General features: G+C 38.4%; 1 protein-coding gene across 2 annotated transcripts in view; it reads right to left on the bottom strand.

The window, feature by feature from the left end:
- LOC149255383 (transmembrane ascorbate ferrireductase 2-like) overlaps positions 1–10,104 on the bottom strand; it is a 31,440-nt gene extending 21,336 nt beyond the window's left edge. The window contains exon 1 of one of the 2 annotated variants that reach the window (XM_089457218.1): positions 9,707–10,104. In XM_089457218.1, the coding sequence (XP_089313344.1) occupies positions 9,707–9,931 (225 nt within the window). In that variant the 5' untranslated portion in view covers positions 9,932–10,104. The remainder of the gene's footprint in view (positions 1–9,706) is intronic. The other variant, XM_089457219.1, reaches the window with a different exon arrangement.
- Between the last annotated feature and the right edge of the window lie 10,292 nt (positions 10,105–20,396).

Here is a 20,396-nt window from a genome sequence, read left to right as displayed (position 1 = left end):
AATATATATATATATATATATATATATAAAAGCTAAATAAATCTCAAAAAAGACTCAAATTCAAACATCTATTAGATTGGAATAAGGTACTCAGTTAAGCTTTATTATAATGCTCTCATCAAATGTCAATGAATACTATGCATGTTGCAATTTGTTGCAAGAATCAAGCTACAGGGATGTACTATTCTCACAATGCTCAAGTGTCTAGATCTATTGCACAACCTAGATCTTCCATTTCCTTCTATAATTCTATGTACTGTTGTAAAACCATTTGTACTGAATCAATATTTTGTGGAGCCCTAGTCTAGGTTACATCTTGTGACCTGCTTATTCTACTCAGAAACCAAAAAGTAGATAAGGCTTGGTCTCATAATGTTTCCTGTTTGTCTCAAAGATAAACTATTGTCTCAGCCTTGGATCCAATGTCAAATTTAGTAAACACTAGAGTCGCCCCTTTTGATCCATATACAAGAGTAGAAGAGTATAGAAACTTGTTTGATCCACCACATATGGTTGATCATAAGAGAAGGGCCTTAAGATTAAAAGTTACGAAGTATTGCTTAACTCAAAGCGGTCTTGGTTGGAAAAACCCAAAAGGAGTAATTCTTAGAAGTGTGATAACTCAAGAGACAAAAAAGTTAATTGTGGAGTTTCACACAGGATTTTATGGAGGATATTTTGACCCTAGAACACCTATTGGCCCATGATTTTTATTGACACATTGTTGAGAAATGTAACTAGTTTCGGTCTTCATAATTGTTGTACTCATTTCAATATGTATCCTATGTAGCAAACAAGAAAAGAAAAGAAAAAGTTATTATTATTAAAGCATGGGTTTCATGCTCATGATTGATGGTATTCTAGGTAAAAGCATGGTCTTCATGCTTTTAGGGTTTGTTATGTCTTAGGACTTATTGTCATGAGTCAAAAGAGTCAACATCATGTTTATAAGACCCTTTTGGGCAATATGTAATTGTTAAAAGAATTATTTTTTAGTCTAGAAAGCCTTGGAGCTCCAAAGATACAAGTTGGCCCTAGAAACATCAAGTCGGCCTAAAAGAAGGAATTTGACCCCTTGAGAAGGTTATATAAAGAAGCGGTTCGACCTCATTTGGGGCACACTTACTCCACAAGTTCAATATCACAAGAAGAAGTTCGATCTGTAGCTGGGAGAAGCAAAAAATGAGAGTGAAGGCCTAGGAGAAGAAAGAAGGATGAAAATATCTTGTTTTGGGCTCTATCTCTCTCACATGTGCGAAATTCTAGGGTTTGGGGGCTGCAGGAAGAGGCTGAAATTGCAGGACTGTTGTAGTAGGACAAAGTGCAACATCTTGTAGCTGGAAGGAAGGATACTCTATCTAGACCTCGTTGACCTTAGGAGGAGCTGTCTTGCTCCAGGAAGGTCTCAAGAGGAGGTTGATCTAGGGTTTCCTTGGAAGCAACAAGACCGAAATTGCGGGGTCGAAGTTGCAGGTTGAGTAGCAATGTCGAAGCTGGCAAGTCGAAGTTGCAGTGTGTAACAGTTTGGTGCAGAATCAAGGAAGGACTTGAAGAAGGGCAAACTTGGTACTAAGAGAAGGACTCGGTCTAGGGTTCAGATCTTTGTATCTCATTTGAAGCAGATTCTAAGAAGAAAAGAGTTTTGGGGTTTGCCCCTTAGAGGGGTTTTGCCCTAGCTGAGAGCCTAATATTTGTGTCCTCTATTGTTGCTATTATTGTTCTTGATATTGTTTGATGAAAAGATCTAAATAAATCACATAAAGAAGATAAATAAGATTCACATTTGTCTTTTGCAAATTGTATGTGGCAAATATTGAATAAAACACTATTGCAACTTCACAAAAATTAAATCACAGGAACTGAGAAAATATTGCACACACAAAATAATGAACATCGATATTTTTGGACAAATGTCCCTAGAAAAACCTTAGTGTGGGGAACCAGTTCTACATGAGTATTTTATTATTCTTCAGCAATTCTATAATTGAAAATTATTACAACTATTTGTCGTAAATTAGCAAACCTCCGAAAAATTATTTCTTTCACTTTTGCCAGTCGATCTAACCTCCTGGAAGCAACTCAGCCTCTCAAAACCAATTCAGCCCTCCTTTGGAACCCTGAATTGATCCACACATGCGGCCCTGGCTAACTCAGCCTCCAATGGCAACTCGCACTGATTGGGAAATAAACTTGGCCTCCTTTGGAAACTGGACTTTCATTGGAAAGCTCAGCTTCTCCTATGCAAATCAATCTCTCTGGAAAATTTTCTCTTGTTCCAGCAACTCGGTTTCATTGATTCAATTTGCATTGCCAAGGAAACTCGGCCTCTACAGATAAAATCGATCTCCCTTTGTCACTAAGAATTTGGAAATCATTGTGAAGAAATCTCTCTCTGGCAACTCGATCTTCAACCATTGTTGATCTCAATTGTTGGTGTCCTCACGCTATCACTACGCCTTTGCTCTCACTGCAAATCTGCTTGTTCGAATGTGTTCTCCAAATGCCCATTGATCTCCTCTTATAATCTCTCGTTGAGCAATCAACGACCACAATCTAATTCCAATCAATGGCTAAGATCATCTTGACTTCTAAAAATGACTTTTCTAGAAGTCACTAGAGGAAAATCGATTTGTTTCAATTAATCTTGATTAATTAACCACTTTTTCTAAGTTAGACTTGGGAAAATAATTAAACTGGCTAATTAATTCTAATTAAGACAATTTTTCATAGAAACTTTTTCTGGATAATGGAAATAATTATTTCATTTGTGTCTCTAGCCTCATAGACACCACCTGAGACTAGAACACCTGTCTGAGCTACACAAACTAACACTAACAATATGGAAACAATTACTAAGGTGACAGTGGTGGTTGATCCCATTGTTGCCCTTAACCTAGAGTTCTTAGGGACGCTTTGCACTAAGGTGCTAGATTTTGCAGTAAATAGGCCTACATATTATCATTTTCTAGCAATCCATAATAGCATTTATAGGTGAGTTTTTGCATGTTATAAAAACAATCTCATCATCTCCATTCACCTTATGAACCCTCTTATTACCTATTGCAACAAAATCTAGCATGCCTAGTGCAAAGCCTCACTAGGCAAATCCAAACCTCAAAGCAACAAGAAATCAGCTATGATTGTCACCTTAGCAGCCGTTATTCGACTATTTAGTGATGATTGCACCACAAGGGAGGCTTCCTTAAGAGGATCGCCTATAGGATATTCAAATGGAATGGCTCAAAGTGGTGAATGAGGTCTGATAATGGGATGGGATAACGGTAAAGCTTGAATGGCTTGGACAATATTCACCAAATTCAAGCACTCTATCTCAAACCACTAAAGTGAATTAAAAGGGTTGTTATAAGTTAGGGTTTTGCGTATTTTCAATGATAGGGTATGTGATATCATATAACAACCAAAGGAAAATGGCTTATGACAAATCAATGAAGGAATAAGACTTTCAATTAGATATGAAGGATCTAATATTTTTTAATAGAGTTTTATGGCTGAAACATGTATAAAACAACAAAGAAATGATGATGTCACTCCTAGAAATATAGTTTAACATGCAATAAATGTTATATTTTTCTTTTGGATGGTTATTTAATGTGATTCCTACTTAAAGAGTAATGACACATCAAAAAAAATAAAAAATTAGCAATACTTAATATAAACCCTAACCCTAACCCTAACCCTAAATATCTAGAATTTAAAGGAGAAAAAGAAGAATTTATTAAAGAATAGGGTTTAATCAACACCACCTAGACTAGTGTCATGTTCCAAATGGATAAATGGAACCTTCTAGGGCAAATGCAATTAGAACGACTTTGTTGAAGTGGGCGGGATGATTAGGGCATCCACTTATAAACCCCAATGGTTTCCTTGTGAGGGGAGATTTTAAATTTAAGAAATACACACTCAGACTTATCTTAAAGAATTCAAGGAAAACAACTTTACATATCATAAAAGAGAAAAATTTATGGATAAATTTAGCATTTTCAACCATGGCACATGTGAAAACCATACTTCACAAATATAACATGCAAAATATAGCAAATATGCAATAAACTTATAAAATTCTCACAAGAATCACTCCAATCAACCCCAAAAAACCATATTCAAGCAAAATTCCATCTCCAAGAGCAATTTGCACCACAAAAATCACATTTTGGCCAAGCAGAAGAGACAAGGATTAATGTGCAGTCTCAAAGAGAGGAGAGTGTGATGAGTAAATAATCATGATAAAATGAAATAATGCCTCTTCTATTTATATGAGGTTTAACATGCCTTATTTCCATAACTTTACAAGCAAATACCTAAAACAAGTTTGCTTAATCATTCAACAAGTCTAAAGTCACAAACGACCTTAGTATAGCTCAAAAACATAACATAAATGCCAAAAATAGCCCACACGTGGGAAATAATGATCTCCACTCTCACGTCATCCTTAATAAATGTTAAAGGTGCCTCAAGCAAGTGAAAATGGATCATGAGTACTCCTCACTCCAAGAAAAGCTTAAAACGCATGGGCATGTCTCCATAAAATACCTCCTCAACAATGACATCATCTAAAATGTGTCCTACATCACCTATCTAGGGTTAGGAGGAGTGATGTGGCATCATAATAAGCAAGCGTTCGGGTCCAAGGGTGATGTGCGAGCCCTCCCAAGTCATCTCAATGATAACCAACCATCATTTGGGCTCTGAAACAGGAAATGTCCATCAAACAATGTCAATGCTAGCCTGGGGGCATCCTGGGTCCATCTGGGCACATCATGAAGTAGTCCAATGCCTAACCTCATTGGCTCAATGTTTCAGCATCTGGAGGTACATGTGGGGGGCCAAGTGCCATGTGGAATCATCTCATAGCCCAACACTCATCTTTGGAGGGGCAATGTTGCATCATGAATGTCAAAACTACTCTCAGAATTGGGTACAATGACCTCTAGAGTGGTGTTGAAGAGAGTTTAGCACATCCCTCAAGGGATCTCTGCTATTGTGATAATACCACCTAACATAAACCTCTCAAGATCAAGTGATATCAACAATTATTAGGGTCAAAAACGATTAAAGCATCATAGTGGACCATATTTGATTCTACAAGCACAATAATACTTCACATCGAACTCAACTTCAAATATCTAACTAGATCACGGCCTATAAATAAGTTATCTCACTTTTGTTAGGGATGAATAGGTCAACAACCCTATTGGGTGTCTCCAGCCCCTAAGGGGGGTGACATGTCCTAGGTTAGTCCATCAATCGATATGTTTGTGTGATAATAGTGATAATTGAGTGGGGAAGAATTCAAGGTAGTTGCCATAGTCATGAGATTGGATAATGGGGGCCCAACATTTGGAATGTATATATGTAAGGAGGGAGAAATTGTGGAGGCATGAGTTACCCTTTTCCCTAGCTTCCTTTTTCCACCCCTTTGGTGTGCCTTTTACTTTATTGATTTATCTTTATTTGGGTGCATAACTTAGGAACCCAAGCTTGCTTTTATATATTTCAAATACCCCTTGAAGATGAAGATATTTCTCACTCATCAAGGTTGAGACTTTCAAGAGTTCCTTTCTTTGAAATGAAGCATTAAATGCTTGAGAAATTAGGTGATGGTTGATGAGGGGGTAGAGCTCATACTAAGCTTTTGCCCACCCACTAAATATATTCATGGCCATATTTTCAATTTACATTTTATTTCATTGTGTCTTTATATGCTTTTATTTTTCTTTTAGCTACATCAACCTTTGAGGCCAAGTTTCCACGCCCTGACTCAAGGATGTGGATGAAGGTTGCCAATTCCAATGACCCATGACTACCAACCCAAAGAATGCACATGGATAATAGGGAGAGATGGAAAGTGGTAAGTATGGATTACCTTGGACATGCTATATCAATCAATGCTTTCCTAATAGTGCCCATCATAAACCCTAAGGCCTTAGAGGAGGTCCCACTAGACTAGATTCAAAGACTTAGCTTCCAAGTGAAAAGTGGGAACAAGAATACAATTGAGATTGATCAATCATTCAGTTTGCCCTGTGATCCATATCAATATGTCCATAACATGATATGAAAGCACATGATTGCAAGAATGGTTAAAGTACCCACTGATAGTTGACCCACCTTCCTTCAAAAAGAAATGCCAGATGGGAACGAGAATAGACCAAAGCAATAGGTGGAGAACTATAGCATCATGTTATGTGCTGATTATCATAGGGTTGATGGCTGGCTGGCTGTCCAAAGAAGAAGAAAAAAATTCTCCTAGGAGTTACCCACTTTTTGGTGAGTAACAGTACTCTTCAGAGTCCATTTGCCCAAGTTGGATAGGCACTAGTCTCAGTCCACCATCCATTTTGTTTCTGAAGTTAATCATATAACTTACTTAGAGATACCCTCATTGTGTTGGAGGAGAGGCGTCTTAAAGTGAGAAGAGGTGTTATTGTGGTGGGAATGATAGCCCTCTTGAATTACCTTTAAGATTGCACCCATTATTAGGACCTTATAACTTAAGTGCAACTTTGATTGATAACAAACTCCAAGTATGTTTTTGAAAAGAAAGCATCTTGAAGTTTTGATTCTTTCAAATGTCCAACATCTTTATTCAAAGTAACGTCTATATTGATAAGGTGAGTAATCAACATAATGATTTTTGTGATTGGGATGATGGTAAGGTCTCCTAGTAATTTTTTTTTCTCAATCTTAAAGATTTATTATTAACTTTACATTGAGAACTGATACATCTGTTCAATACATCACTTGATTTTGTCAACTGATAAAATTTTGTGAAGGATGACATTTTGATTTTTAATTTTAATTGACTTGTATATATTTCTTTGTCAATAACCTGCAGTTTGAATTTTGGAATTGTATTTCTTTTCATTTTAATCATTTAATTTTATTAAGCAAGGTTTGTTTATGTCTTTCCAAATATAAAATCTATTTATCCTTTCCTAACTGAACTGGACAAATTTATTGTTCAAAAATTGATTTGGCAACTAAACAGAAGGAAATTAGCAATAGGTCACAAGGCTGGAACTTGCCATGATCCCACTTGTGACATATGTTGTGGTAGTTAAAATATACCATAGGCATTTCTCAGATAAGGAAGAGGCCCATGTTGTCCAAAAGAAATTAATAAATATGAAGGATACAAGATTTGAACGATTGACCGTGAAGAAGACTATCATATGTTGACAGTCAAGAAGGCAATCATATAACACCTGAAAGACACAACTATACACGACCTTTTTGTAATGATTATTACGTATAAATAGTAATAAACACGAACTTTGTAATGATTATGAAGTATAAATATATTAATTAAGTATATTATTTTGTACCGATATTTTATTTAGTGAATAAAACCACTTTCTTATTGGCTATAATACTTTGAACCATTCTCATGACCTTTCTACACTAGTAATATAGACTTATAACCTAAAGACGAGAAATATCAACAGATTGTCATATGTTTAGGTAGCTAGTCAACTGATTATGGGAAACTGGTGCTAACTAGAAATGGGGTTACTGAATTTAAGGTTGAAGAAGCCAGGACCATAACTAAATTGGGAGACTGTAGGATGTCAAAATTTAGCATTTGTGTCAAGGTGTACTAATGCTTCACTGTTGGATTGCAAATGATTCCTGTCATTATTGATTCTCCTGGCCAGGTCCTCTCTTGGAATCTACATGACCGGCATGTATACTGCGGCAATCTCAACATAAACACCCTAATATGTCCCAAATTAGACTATATATGTCTTGCCAATGAACAGTTAGCAGCTTTTACGATGCTGGAGTCACTCTGTTATTCTTCCTTTTCCTGCCGGGCATTCCAGTGGAGTATTCAGATAATTCTAATGGAGAGAAATAATGTACCTCTATTTGCGATGTGCCGGGATACTAAATTGTTTAGTACTTCTTCGTTGTCTGTTGCACGAGTATTGTGAGTCCTGGGGCCTCCACGTTATCGTCTGCCTTAAGTGGGTCTTCTCTGTTTTGGGGGCATTGAATGAGAGGAAGCCAGTCCCGTTCAATGGGGATTTTGAAGGACTTATAGAGCCACAATGCAAGAGCTTTGCCCTCCCCTTCCCTAAAAAGTGAAGCTCCGGAATAAACTATGGATGCTAGAAGCCTAGCTGAAGTGAAGAGTGCTTTGGTGTGTCTATCAAACAAATTTTGCCTGCATTAAAACCTTCTTAAGAAACTCTGAGTAATGTAACCTCCGGTGCATTTCTTCAACATCATACAAATAACTTTTCACTGGGGTCGGCCTTATGGGTTAGCCTGCAAATATTTCCAAATGCCCATGTTGGTTAAAACCTGCATTGGCCAAAGAAAAAGGTTGGAAGGATTGACATTGTGGCTGGAAGACCACAAATGCTTCATGCTTTCCTTCACCCCACCAATTTAACAACCATCATGGCTTCCACTAAAGCCTCCCTTGCAGATGGCAAACTGGCCCACTTTTGGGCAAAGTCACTCCATGATGGAAGAGGAATCTAACCCTTGTGGGTGCTGTAGCAGCACCCTGTTTTTACAAACCCAGGTCGCCTCTCTTGTCAACCATATGAAATGTTTTATTCACAAGTTTCACAACTGTTTCTAGAACCATCTTCTCATCAACTCTTGGAAAGTTTACACTAGCCACTTACGAATTTTCAACCATTACAATTCACAGAATCACTCTGATCACGATTTCCTTCGTAGCAGTCATTTTGACCAACAGCTTTGAACATATGTTGTACCAAGAGAAGACAGGTGCAGCATTCTAGGTCTGGTAGACACATAGTCTAACTAATAGATGAAATGGTCTTTTTTCCAGGTTTTTTTCGGATCAATTTTTCTCAAAATCTGGTAAAATGGCCCTTTTCCAGGCATTTTTTTCGGATCAATTTTACTCAAAATCTGGTAAAAAAATTTAAGAATCATAAATTTAAGTTGTTTAATCTGCAAATTTCAAGTACCTCGAAGTTTTTTGATGTTGAATCCATTAATACATTCAGAATTACATTTTAAACAACAAGAAATTGTGATCTTGCTGAAAAATGCATTCCGGAGAAGAAAGTCCTTTCTGCTATTAGTTAGACTGCCCTGACTAGAGGGTGGAATCATGGAATCCAATGAATATGGATACAAGCATGGACCTAGTTTCAGACCAGGTGCATTGAGTATTTGTTGTATAAAGAGAACCAGGTGCATTCTACAGCCCTGGTAGATGTATTCACTTATCGAATGCAATAAATATGGACAATAACAGAGAGCTGGGTTTTGTTGCACGTCCAGAAGTCAGGTAGATCCTACAGACAAGTACGTGTGTGCAAAGTATCGAATGCAATGAATATGCGCACTAACACAGACCTGAATTTATGAAAAGGTGCATTGAATATTTGTTTCTCCAAGAGAAGCTAGCTGCATTCTACAGCCCCGCTGGGTGTGAGCACTGAATGCACTGAATATGGAAATTAACAGAAACCAAGTAAATCCAGGTCTGATCTGCACAACAGTTGGGCATAAGGTACAGCATGTCTAATATGCACAGTTTGACATAAGTTTCCAGTAAGACAGAAGGACATCTGAGAAAGTTCCAAAAGACTCAGAAGTAAAGAACGTCCAAGAAATGTTTTAAAACATCCCAAAACAAGATTATAACCCAGCAATGGCGAGGCAGAACAATACAAAAGGGAGGGTAATAAATTACATTACATTGCGAATGAGGTCCAGGTCGTGAGAGCCAAGTGCCATTCCTCCTCGAAAGTGCATTATCCATACCAGAACCAACATTAACACCACCATTCCTGCAACCCGCATCAACAACATTAGGGAAAACGGTATTGCTCCTCCTGCCATTGCTGCTACTGAAATACCAATTCGAGGGTAAGTCTGGGACAGATAGGTTCTCCATTTTCACGGAAAGAGAGGCCATGATGGTAATGCCTGGGCCAACACGACAGAAAGGATAAAACAACTTGCACAATCACTCATTCCGAGTTCATCAAGAATCTTCCATCGCGAAGTGCAGTGGGCACAAATATAGGATTGGAATTCTAAAATAAGAAAGTACACGCTCTGCGGGTTGACCATGGCAGCCAGAACCATGATTGTCGTGCTTCACGAATCACGAGTGGCTTCCCAGCAACGGTTAAATCATAATTTATGCAACGTACAGTACGATGATGATTTCTTTTTCTATTTTTTATTTTAATGTTTTTTAAGACGGGGCTGACATCTTACGGAAATTCCTATTTCCACCGCTATAGTCTTATTAATGCTCGGCTACATGCGCCGGATATAAGAGTTTATAACACGCGCTGGAGGTAACACGTTTTTTTTTTTTTATTATCTAGTCATCATTGGCTATCTCCGGCGCATTAATGAGGCTATAGAGGTGGAAATAAGAGTTTCCAACCTCTTACATACTTTTTAAGAATTTGAACATTGATTCCGCTAATTGGAATAAATTTAATGTTCATTTTTATTTCTTTTTACTTTTACTTATAAAAAAAATATGAAAAATGTATTATAATATAGCTGTTAAATTAGTAGTGGGATCATTATTATGGAAATAGAGAATTGTTGGTTTATAAGAGTGGGATTTCATTTTGGTTATTGATTATTTCTTATGTTAAAAAAAATTAAACTTTTACATAAGTAAACGCAGTTTTAGAACATATTCCAAACTCCATATACATATATATAATAATAATACTATTAATATTAAATTTAAATAACAATATAAATAATTAAATATTTAACTTTCTATAAAAATGATATATAAAATATATTAATAATAATAAAATAAAATTATAAACAAACTTTTTTATATTATTTAATTATTGGTGAATTTTTAAATTTGTTATAAAAAATTAATTAAAATTTGATAAAATAAATGGAACATATATCTATATATATTTTTAATAAAATTATAGTTACCCATGCAAATAATAGATTTCCTCAATATTAAGTGTCCAAAAGAAATGGCTATTAGTTTACATGCAAAGATGACCTTCATTCCACATCACCTACTATGTGTTGCTCTGCAAAAGTCTTAATATGTGCACTCATGACAAGGGACATCAATGAATTGATCAAGCTCAAGGAGGCAAGAAGTTGGCCTTCAATGTGCATCAATCCAATAATGAGAGCGGTGTCAGTGCAAATTGTGAGAAGTGTTACAGCAAAATATAACACCTAGGGAAAAGCCTCACTATGTGACTTAGACAATATGCAACATGTGAGAGTGTAACTATTGTCACCTCAGTAGCTACTCCTTCCTTTTTAGTGAAGGACACAATCCAACTTAAGTGAGGCTTCCTTGGTAGGGCTTAGGGATCAAGTAATCTAAGGATTTAATGCTAAGTGCCCCCTAAGGATCCTATAGCATAGATCCATAGAATAAAGGTATGACAATTTAGTGTTTGAGGTGGATGAATGAATAAATTCTAGATTTTGTTTCAAGGGAGTTATTGTTGGAATCCTTGAGCAATACAAAGAGGGGGGGTGATTCAGTATTGTGTCTTATGACCGATTTTACCAATTTTCTCTTTTCTTATCACAAACCCTTATTCATTCATTCATTAGCAACATAACACATAAGAAGATCTATGCATAACCATGAACCTTAAGCAACAGATCTAAGCACATAACCATGAGAACATCAAGCAAATGAGCAACCATCAATAACATCACACATAAGAGACACTAGATGTAAGGTTAAAACCCAAAGGGAGAAAACCATCGTCGAATGTTCTACTTCGCTCTTCTTCTATTATTATGAAATTGTTCTTTTACATAGTCACTGGCCACCACTAGTGTGCAAGCCACAACTTGTCAATCACATGAGCCGCTACTCGCCCCAGGCTACTCCCTATATGAACTTTGCAGGCCACCAACTATAGGAAGCCACCACTCCCTCGACTTTGCAAGCCACCTTCTATTGGAAGCCACCACTCCTAATAAGTTTCGCCCAACCACCACTAGACTATCCAGCCACCAGTCCCAAGTTCTCAGGCCACTACCTAAATATGCAAGCCACCACTTTTCCACTGAAGGCCCCAACCTTCAAGCTCATCTCATGGACCTCATTTCATATATTTTCAAACTATGGCCCTGTTGTGGCCATCAACAACCCCCCTCTTTGTTTAGTATTAGCAATAACACTAAGCAAATGGGGACCCTTAATAAAAAATCCAAAAAACATTTTTATAAAAAAAAAAATTGTATTTACCTCCTTAAAACTATATTGCATCGCGAGAAGAGAATAAAGCATTTCCTTATGAGCATAATAAACTGCAAAGAAGCGACGCGAAATTCATCGCATCACATACATTATGAAGCGCTCTTAAATGAAAATCTTAAGAAATCTCTGACGGCCGATGTGCGACGTCGCATATCGCAACGTCGCATAAGTAGCACACAATGATTGAATGACTAAACGCGATGCTGCGATTTGCGATAAATGCGATCTGCGATCTACGATTTGCGATAAATGCGATCTGCGCTAAGCTGATCATGAAGCTCTGCGATGACACATCGTGATAACGCGATCCGCGATGCTATGATGCGAGTCGCAGAAATCACCCATCGCAAATTTTCCTCGGCGCAGTATTCAAGGAAAGCTATCCGTAAACCAAAAATTGGGCGCGTGCCTTAAAAGAAATTAATGAATGTACGCCAAAGTATTCAAGAAGGACAGTTTTGTGTTTTTCGAAGAGTCAGTTCGCTATGGGTGTCATAATTTCATACATTTCTAGAGCTTAGAGCTTTCGTGTCAATATTTATTATCATTACTCTTTTCCTTTGTGTAAACTGCAGAAATAAAAAACAGGTAACAACATGAAGCAATGTGCAGGAAACATCTAAGGAAAGAGGAGAAAGTGTCAATGCTTGGAGAACGGAGAAGAAATGCCTTCATAAACAGATGCCGCATGCAACAGAACCACAGATTCCAGAGTATCATTGAACAGATGCTGATATCAATAGGCCATTCAACACTCAGAGTCAAAAGCTCATAAAAGCAACATGTTTATGAAAGATCCTGAAGCTTATGCCCGGTAGAGGAAAAAGGCGCTAAAGAAGGAAAACGCACCAGAAAAGCCCGGAACAAAGAACGGAGGCAGTTTTCGATGCATCGCTAAGAAAATTGTTCAGTAAGAAAAGTCCCTAACTTGCTTAGTCATTCGCAAGGCCGGAAATAGAAAAAGCAGAAGCAGTTTGAGAGAAATTTGGGTTATTACCAAGTATACACGCAGTAAATCCACCCAGCCAAAGGAAGATTCTCAAAAATATATTCTAGTTTACTAGAAAGTGGTGCCAGCGCTTGCCATTTCTATTTTCGTAGCTCAAAAAAAAGCAAAAGACGACCAGCCGACTCTTCCCAGGCGAATGTTGAATGCTCGCAACATTAAGGAACAAATGCAGAAATAATTAGGAATTAGATTCAGTTTTTAGAAATAGTTTTGCTTTAGAAGAAGGGCGGTCATTTAAACTGTATCCTAAATTTATGTAAATTAAGTTAATTAGTTAGCAGTATTTAAACCCTTCTCATGCATTTGGAGAAGGGTCCAGAAATTTGTCAAAAAACTTGTCCTCAGAACATGCACTTTTGCACCCTCGGAGGGGGTTTTGATGAATGGATGGATCAAGGTTTATTAATGTTTGCATTTGATATCTGCTACTGATGTTGCACTTCTGTACTCTTAGTAGATGTTAGAGCAAGGAGAGGTAAATCATCGTTGCTTGAAGCTTATGAGTAGGACCAGTCATAAATGGTACTTTTATCTCTTGACCATTTCTGCTTATATTCTTAAAGTGATATAAAGTTTTTAGTTGTTTATATGTTATTGCATGAATGTGTGAGTTACCATTTGGCACTTTTGTACGGTGGAGCCATTTATTTATGTCTGATATATGAATAACTTATTATGCGATATGCTATTCACAACTGTTTTGCCTAACTTTTTATGCAAAGTGGTTTATCTTAATTGATTTCCATTCTTATGATAGCTGAATGATCTTTATTACCAGTTGTTGTATGAAATCTTTTTAGATCTCATAATAGAAGAAATACACCTCGGGTTAGCATAGATTAGATGTGCTGTTTTTCATTAGATTACAATAGCATAGAGTTAGTTTAAAAGTTTGAATTAGATTAGCTTTAAGCATTCTTAGATCAGCAACATCCAACTCTGCACACACACACACCCTTAGATTGGGAAACTGGTCCCATTATCCCCAGTCGGACCCGCTATACCAAACGGATAAGGAGCTGCCAACCAAGGTCTGGACCGGGTGGGTATCCCCCTTGTTGTCGACCCGATTTTCGGGGCTTCAACAGGCCCATGCATACAATGAACGCATTAATAACTGAATCAAACACATGCAATACAATTTTCTCCAACACAATCAATCTCTGTAATACAAATGCAACCAATACATCAACCCACACAATCAATATGCTCATCAAACTCAAACCCTGCAAAGCACACAATGATAATCTGAACATCACACTCATCCATCACTAACACATAGTAGCAGTCTGTTGTGCCCTACAACAACCCCCCATTTCATATCATGTTTATTTACAAAATCATCATATGAAATGGGTCCCTTTAGAAGTTAGTTGGTATCAATATTTCATTATTTGAAAAAGGTCCGCAAACCAAATGAAGACATTATATAAAACCTTTTAAAAACCCATTTTTGGTCAAATAAAACAATCTTTTATCATTGCGATAAAGCGATCGCAAGATCGCATATCGCAATGGCATAGAAAACACAAATAAGTGGCACATTGGTCTCCGCCGATGCGATATCGCTATCGGCTATCGGCAATACTCTATGCACATTTTAAAGCGCCCCATGCCATTAGCCCCGATGCGATGCGCAATCGGCGATCGGCTATCGGCGGTAATCTTTACGCAGTCTTAAAACACCCCAACCCTTTCACCCCGATGCGATGGAATATCGCAATCGGCAATCGGCAGTATCCTATGCACAATAATAAGGCGCCCAGGTCATACCCCCGATGCGATGCGATATCGCAATCGGCAATCGGCGATACACTATTTATGCACATTGTTATGCCCATTCACCCCGATGCGATGCGATTTCGCTATCGGCGATCGGGATTTCAAAATTGTCAACATAAGGATTTAAGTGTTCCCGACGCCCGATTACGATATAGCGCGGATTTCAAAAAAGCCGTTAAATGGAGGGATATTATGATTCATTCATATTTAAAGCTTGATCTTTTAAGCAATCATTCACCTGTGCTCAACCGCCAAAACATCCACAGCACGCTTAAACGGGCCATTCGGCCGAATAATGGTATAATGAGCATTTAAGGGGTGGCAGGTCTTAAACGACCATTTAATGTAATTGTAGCATCTTCCCATCGATTGTATCCGCAACCATTTTTAAGAGTTAATCTCTCAGCACGCTTTGATCAGTATATCTTTCCCATATTGGATTTTCATTAGCATATCTCTGTGTTACGTTTATTTTCGCCGCTGTGCAGAATTCATCCATAGGAGAAAGCTCAAGCAAGATGGGGAATAAATCCAAGAAGACCACAGGCGCTTCCGCTACACCAGCCGCAGGACAAGCTGTCGTGGACAAAAAGAAAGGCTTGATATCTGATACTACGTGTACGGGTCTCGTCAGAGTTACTTGGCAAGGCACCTACAACCTGATTGAAGTCGAAGAACCAGCAAGGACAATAGTAGAAGCTACTGTGGATTCAACTCGGAAGTCTGAGAGTACTCTCAAGGATTTAGCCGACTCTTTCCTTCACAGGATAGCGGCCAGGGAGCAAATTCTCCCATACACAGACGTAGTGCGGTGGGCGATTGAAGAAATCCCAATCTTGGATAGAACTTTCAGCACTAGAGACGGAAGAATTTTCGGGTCATTCAGGGCGGATGATCTAAGGCAAATGTACCATTTGCCCGAGCCAGAGAAGATATATAATAAGGCGTTCCTGGAGAAATTCGCAAATGAAAATGAAGTTGAATCCGAACCCATCCGGGATTGGAGACAAAATCCGGCCAAGCACAAACACGAATCTTCCGGTAAGTACTCGGTTGATTCTCTAGCTTCTCCTTATTGCTATGCTGGAATAATGATGTGTAGATTATGGGGATTGCATGAATCTGCTAATTTTACCGTAGAAATGGTCCCTCTAATGGAAGTAGCATGCAACAGTATAATTATGGATTGGGCCACTATCCTTTCTGACAAATTAGCACAAGCTGTGCTTGAGTTTAGAAGCAAGACCCGTATTTCTGAAAGGGTGATTCCCCCATTCTACTACAGTGCCTATATTCTAGATACCCTGTGTTTTAACTCTGAATTCCCTGTACTCGGCTGGAGGTGGACTGCACAAGACCCCACGCCTATTCATATATATCATCAGAAATTGTGGAAATCTTCTTATAAACATCATCTATACCAAGTCTGTAATGGCTTTATGTTGCCTATTTATTATTCCATTTTCGATAGACCTGCTCCCAAGATTTCCTATCAAGCCGGAATTGATTTAACTGGAATAGGTAGATGGTTTGGAGAGGAGAGATTTACCTACATAAGAGTTTTCGGTAGTCAAGCCAGACCGCATGTCCTCCCTTTGTACATACCGGATAAACTGCTAGCGAGGGAAATTTCTTACCAAATCATTGCAGAGAGTGTTACACAAACGCTCAAGAAAAATAAGAAGCAAGGCTGGCCCTCTTTTCCTTTGAAGTGTGGTGTATATACCCTGCATGACCTCAAACATGCAGAAAAGGAAGCCACAAAAATTCAATCCTTGACTCTGGCGACTCTCCCAAATAGGCATTTCGATCCAAATAAAGTTGCCTATAATGCATTAGAACAGGCCAAACTGACAAGATTTGATCATAAGGAAGATATCTTTGACGACCTGTTCTCTTCAGCTGAGTCAATAAATCAGGTTAAATCATTCGCCATAGCGAAATATAATGATGAAGGGTTGACTGAATTTAATAAACTTAGAGAACAAAGGTTGCAAACTCTGCCTCTGGATTTACTAGCAACAACCCCAGCGACATCATCAAGCGAGCCTGGTCGGCAACAGTCAAAGGAACCTCTGGTCATAACAAAGGATCATAAGAAGGAACAGGAGGAAAGACAGGGGAAAGAGAAAGAGGAACAACAAATGAAAGAGCAGGAGGAGCAACAGAAGAAAGAGCAGGAAGAAGTGCGGAAGGAGTCCCAAGCCGAAAAACAAAAACAAACCACCATTGATGTCAATATAGATACTCGTATTGACCCTAAATTGCTCCAGGAATGGAAGCAATTTGACTCTATCATCAATGGGTTGGAATGTTCAAAGGATACAGACACTTCCAAGACAAACGATACACAGGACATCACTTCACCTCAGGTTCTAAGTGGAACCAGCGGCCCACCCATTTCTAAGGATGTTGAGGTAATACCAAAAGACCCCTCCGACCAAATCATTCTTCAGGTAGAAGATATTCCTCCCCTGGATGTTTTCTACAGCCCGAGGCATAAAGCAGTGGTAAAGCGACAAAGGAAAAGAAGAAGGACTGATCAACCTTCCCTTTTCCCAGAGCAAACTGTTACGGGCAATGTGGTTTGGAAGGAGGAATTTGACCCCTCCGAAGACTTGACAAAACTATCACAGTATGCGGGAGCCTATTCGGAAGCAACAATTGATAAGGCATCGGAGGTAAGTCTTCTACTGAAAACCAAGGATCAAGAAATTTTCGCATTACAGGCAGAGTTGGCTGAGACAAAGCAGAAGGCAGAGCAGGCAGAGCAGCAACTGTTGACACAACAGCAAGTGAACAGTCAATTAACTCAGCAATTGCAGGCAGAAAAGAAAAGGATCGACCAAAGCGCGATCCAGAAACAGAAGGAATTATCAGAGGCATTGGCACAATTAAGGGCAGCAAACGAGCAACTGATGAAAACAAAGGATGAGCAAATCGCTCAATTGTCATCGCAGCTTGAAAAAATAAAGGGTGCTCCACAAGTGGATGAATTTAGAGCAGAAGCATTACAAATAAACACTGCATTAATATCTCAAATTAAGCTTCTGTGTCAACAAATCGCCCAAGCAGAGCCACTATGTGAACTAACAGCATCCATAAATCAGTAGGTAGAGAAGGCCAGAAATGAATTGGATCAAGCCGAAGAGATCATAACTGCATTTCTTGACTGGCAAGATTCTGATCAAGGGAGAGAAGCAAATTTGCCCAGGATCTTAGAAACACATAAGGATATACTCTTCACAGAATGGCAGTCTCAGATGATGAAAGCAGAGAGGGCGGCTTCGAGATGTAAATCAACTTCCAACAATCTAGTTGAACTAGTTAACAACACTCTCTACTTATCAAATATGATTTCCCAATGTACACCAGGAAATTTGACAACAACAAACACATTGGAGCAATCATGTTATCCTGATTTAGAGGAAAAGGGGAGATTAATCACCGGGATTAACAGTTTAACCTTCGAGGCATATTGGCTCTTCCTGATTAAGCCGCATACACAGAGAGCCGCCCTTAAGTGCCTAACAGATGCGATCAGGTATATAATTCTCGATATTCAGGATGCCACCTATGCCGCCCAGCTCAGTTCGCGCCTCAACAAACCTCCTGAAGTAGAACCAATGCTTGCGATAAGTCAGCTCAGATTTAAAGGCAAGCAGCCTACTTGATGAATCATGCCGCCGATTGCCAGATCGCTGAGGAAAATAGGATCAAGATTTATTGATACTGATTTAGTAGGATTTCAGTTTAATAAATATTTAGATTAATTTAGTATTTATAGACCCTTTCATTGTTTTGGAAAGGGTCGTAAAGTTTTTTACCAGACTTAAAAGACTGAAGTTTGCACTATTGTGCTTCAGTCAATATTCTTTTATGAAACTGGACCAGTTGTTCTTAATTCGACAAGGAAGCTTTTTATGCAATTGTGCACTATTGTCTTTGTTGAGAATGTTTTTGCGTTGAAGGAAGAACTACAAGTAGCGATTCATATTGGGAGTGTTGAGCAGCTCATATGGTATTTCTATCTATGTCTGAATTCATTCCTTTCATATGAATTGTTATGTGATTATTCTTGCTATTATTGATTATATGCATGCGCTGTAACAGCAGATCTACATTTAATCCACTATTGGATGTTTTAAGATGTGCCTTTCTTTTAACCATGTATATGTCAATGATATAAATGATAAGTGTGGTAATATCGCTTCAATCGTTTTGCTTAACTATTTAAGCATAGTAATCATGAATGAAATAATGTCTATGTCCGTTAAATAGAGTCATCTATATGCTTGTTTATATACATAGATCATCAAACGCTGCACTTTAAAGCTCAATAGGTTCCCGGGATAGATCATAATTTATGTATTCTTGTTAATAGTTTAGTTATTCGCTCATCGTTAGTCTAGTTTATAAATCATCCATTCATCCTGTTTATCCACTTTTGGGAAACTGGTCCCATTATCCCCAGTCGGAGCCACTATTCCAAACGGAAAAGGAGCTGTACTAAGGTCCGGACCGGGTGGTTATCCCCGATGTTGTTGCAGCGATTTTCGAGGCATCAACATTTTTGGCGCTAGAAGGAGGGCCTGACTGTGAATGGCAAACAAACCTAAATCTGCAAGCCATTCTAAGAGTAATTCTCCCTCCGAAACCCCTCCAACTTCTCATTCGCATGCTGGTTCTCCAGTATCCAAACAAGAAGAAGAGGAATCAACTACCACTGCTCAAACCCATCATACTCCAGAACAATTAAGTCTTGAATCACCTGAAGTCCAGTCTCTTATCCACAAACTTCAGAGCTTCTCGATTTCACCACAGAAATATGAGGTATCACAAAGCAGTGCGACTTCGCAGTTCAATTTATCCCATCCTCTCACCAGACTTCAAAGTGAAAAGCTCGGTATTGAACCCACTGAGTTCCCTTTACCCAAAAGGAAAAAGGCGAAGAAAAATACTGAAGGATCTGACAGTGAGGAACTTTCATCCACATCCTCCATTTCAACTTCCCATCTGCAAAGTCAACCATCCACTCCTCCATTACATATTGTTGTTCACCAGGGATTAGAAGCTTCAACATCCCAACCTGCTCACTCCTCAACATTATTTCCTACCCAGACATCTGGAGTTCCAGCGATAGTATCAACCACTACTGCTATTATAATGGCAGATCCATGGACCAGACCTGGTGCAGTCAATATGCCTGCACCATTGCATCCATTACCAGATTATCCTGAAAAATGGCAACCCAAGTTTAATCCAGATGATGGGACCCAGGCTGAGGAACACATCAATAATTTCATGTTGGCAATCAACTTGAAAGGAGTAACAGAACAAGATGTTGTTGTTAGACTTTTT

The sequence above is a fragment of the Pinus tabuliformis genome, chromosome 7, assembly GCF_031772625.1.
Source record: "Pinus tabuliformis cultivar Carrire ecotype Pingquan chromosome 7, CPIR1, whole genome shotgun sequence".
NCBI lineage: Eukaryota > Viridiplantae > Streptophyta > Pinopsida > Pinales > Pinaceae > Pinus > Pinus tabuliformis.
This window is presented reverse-complemented; position numbering and strand designations above follow the sequence as displayed.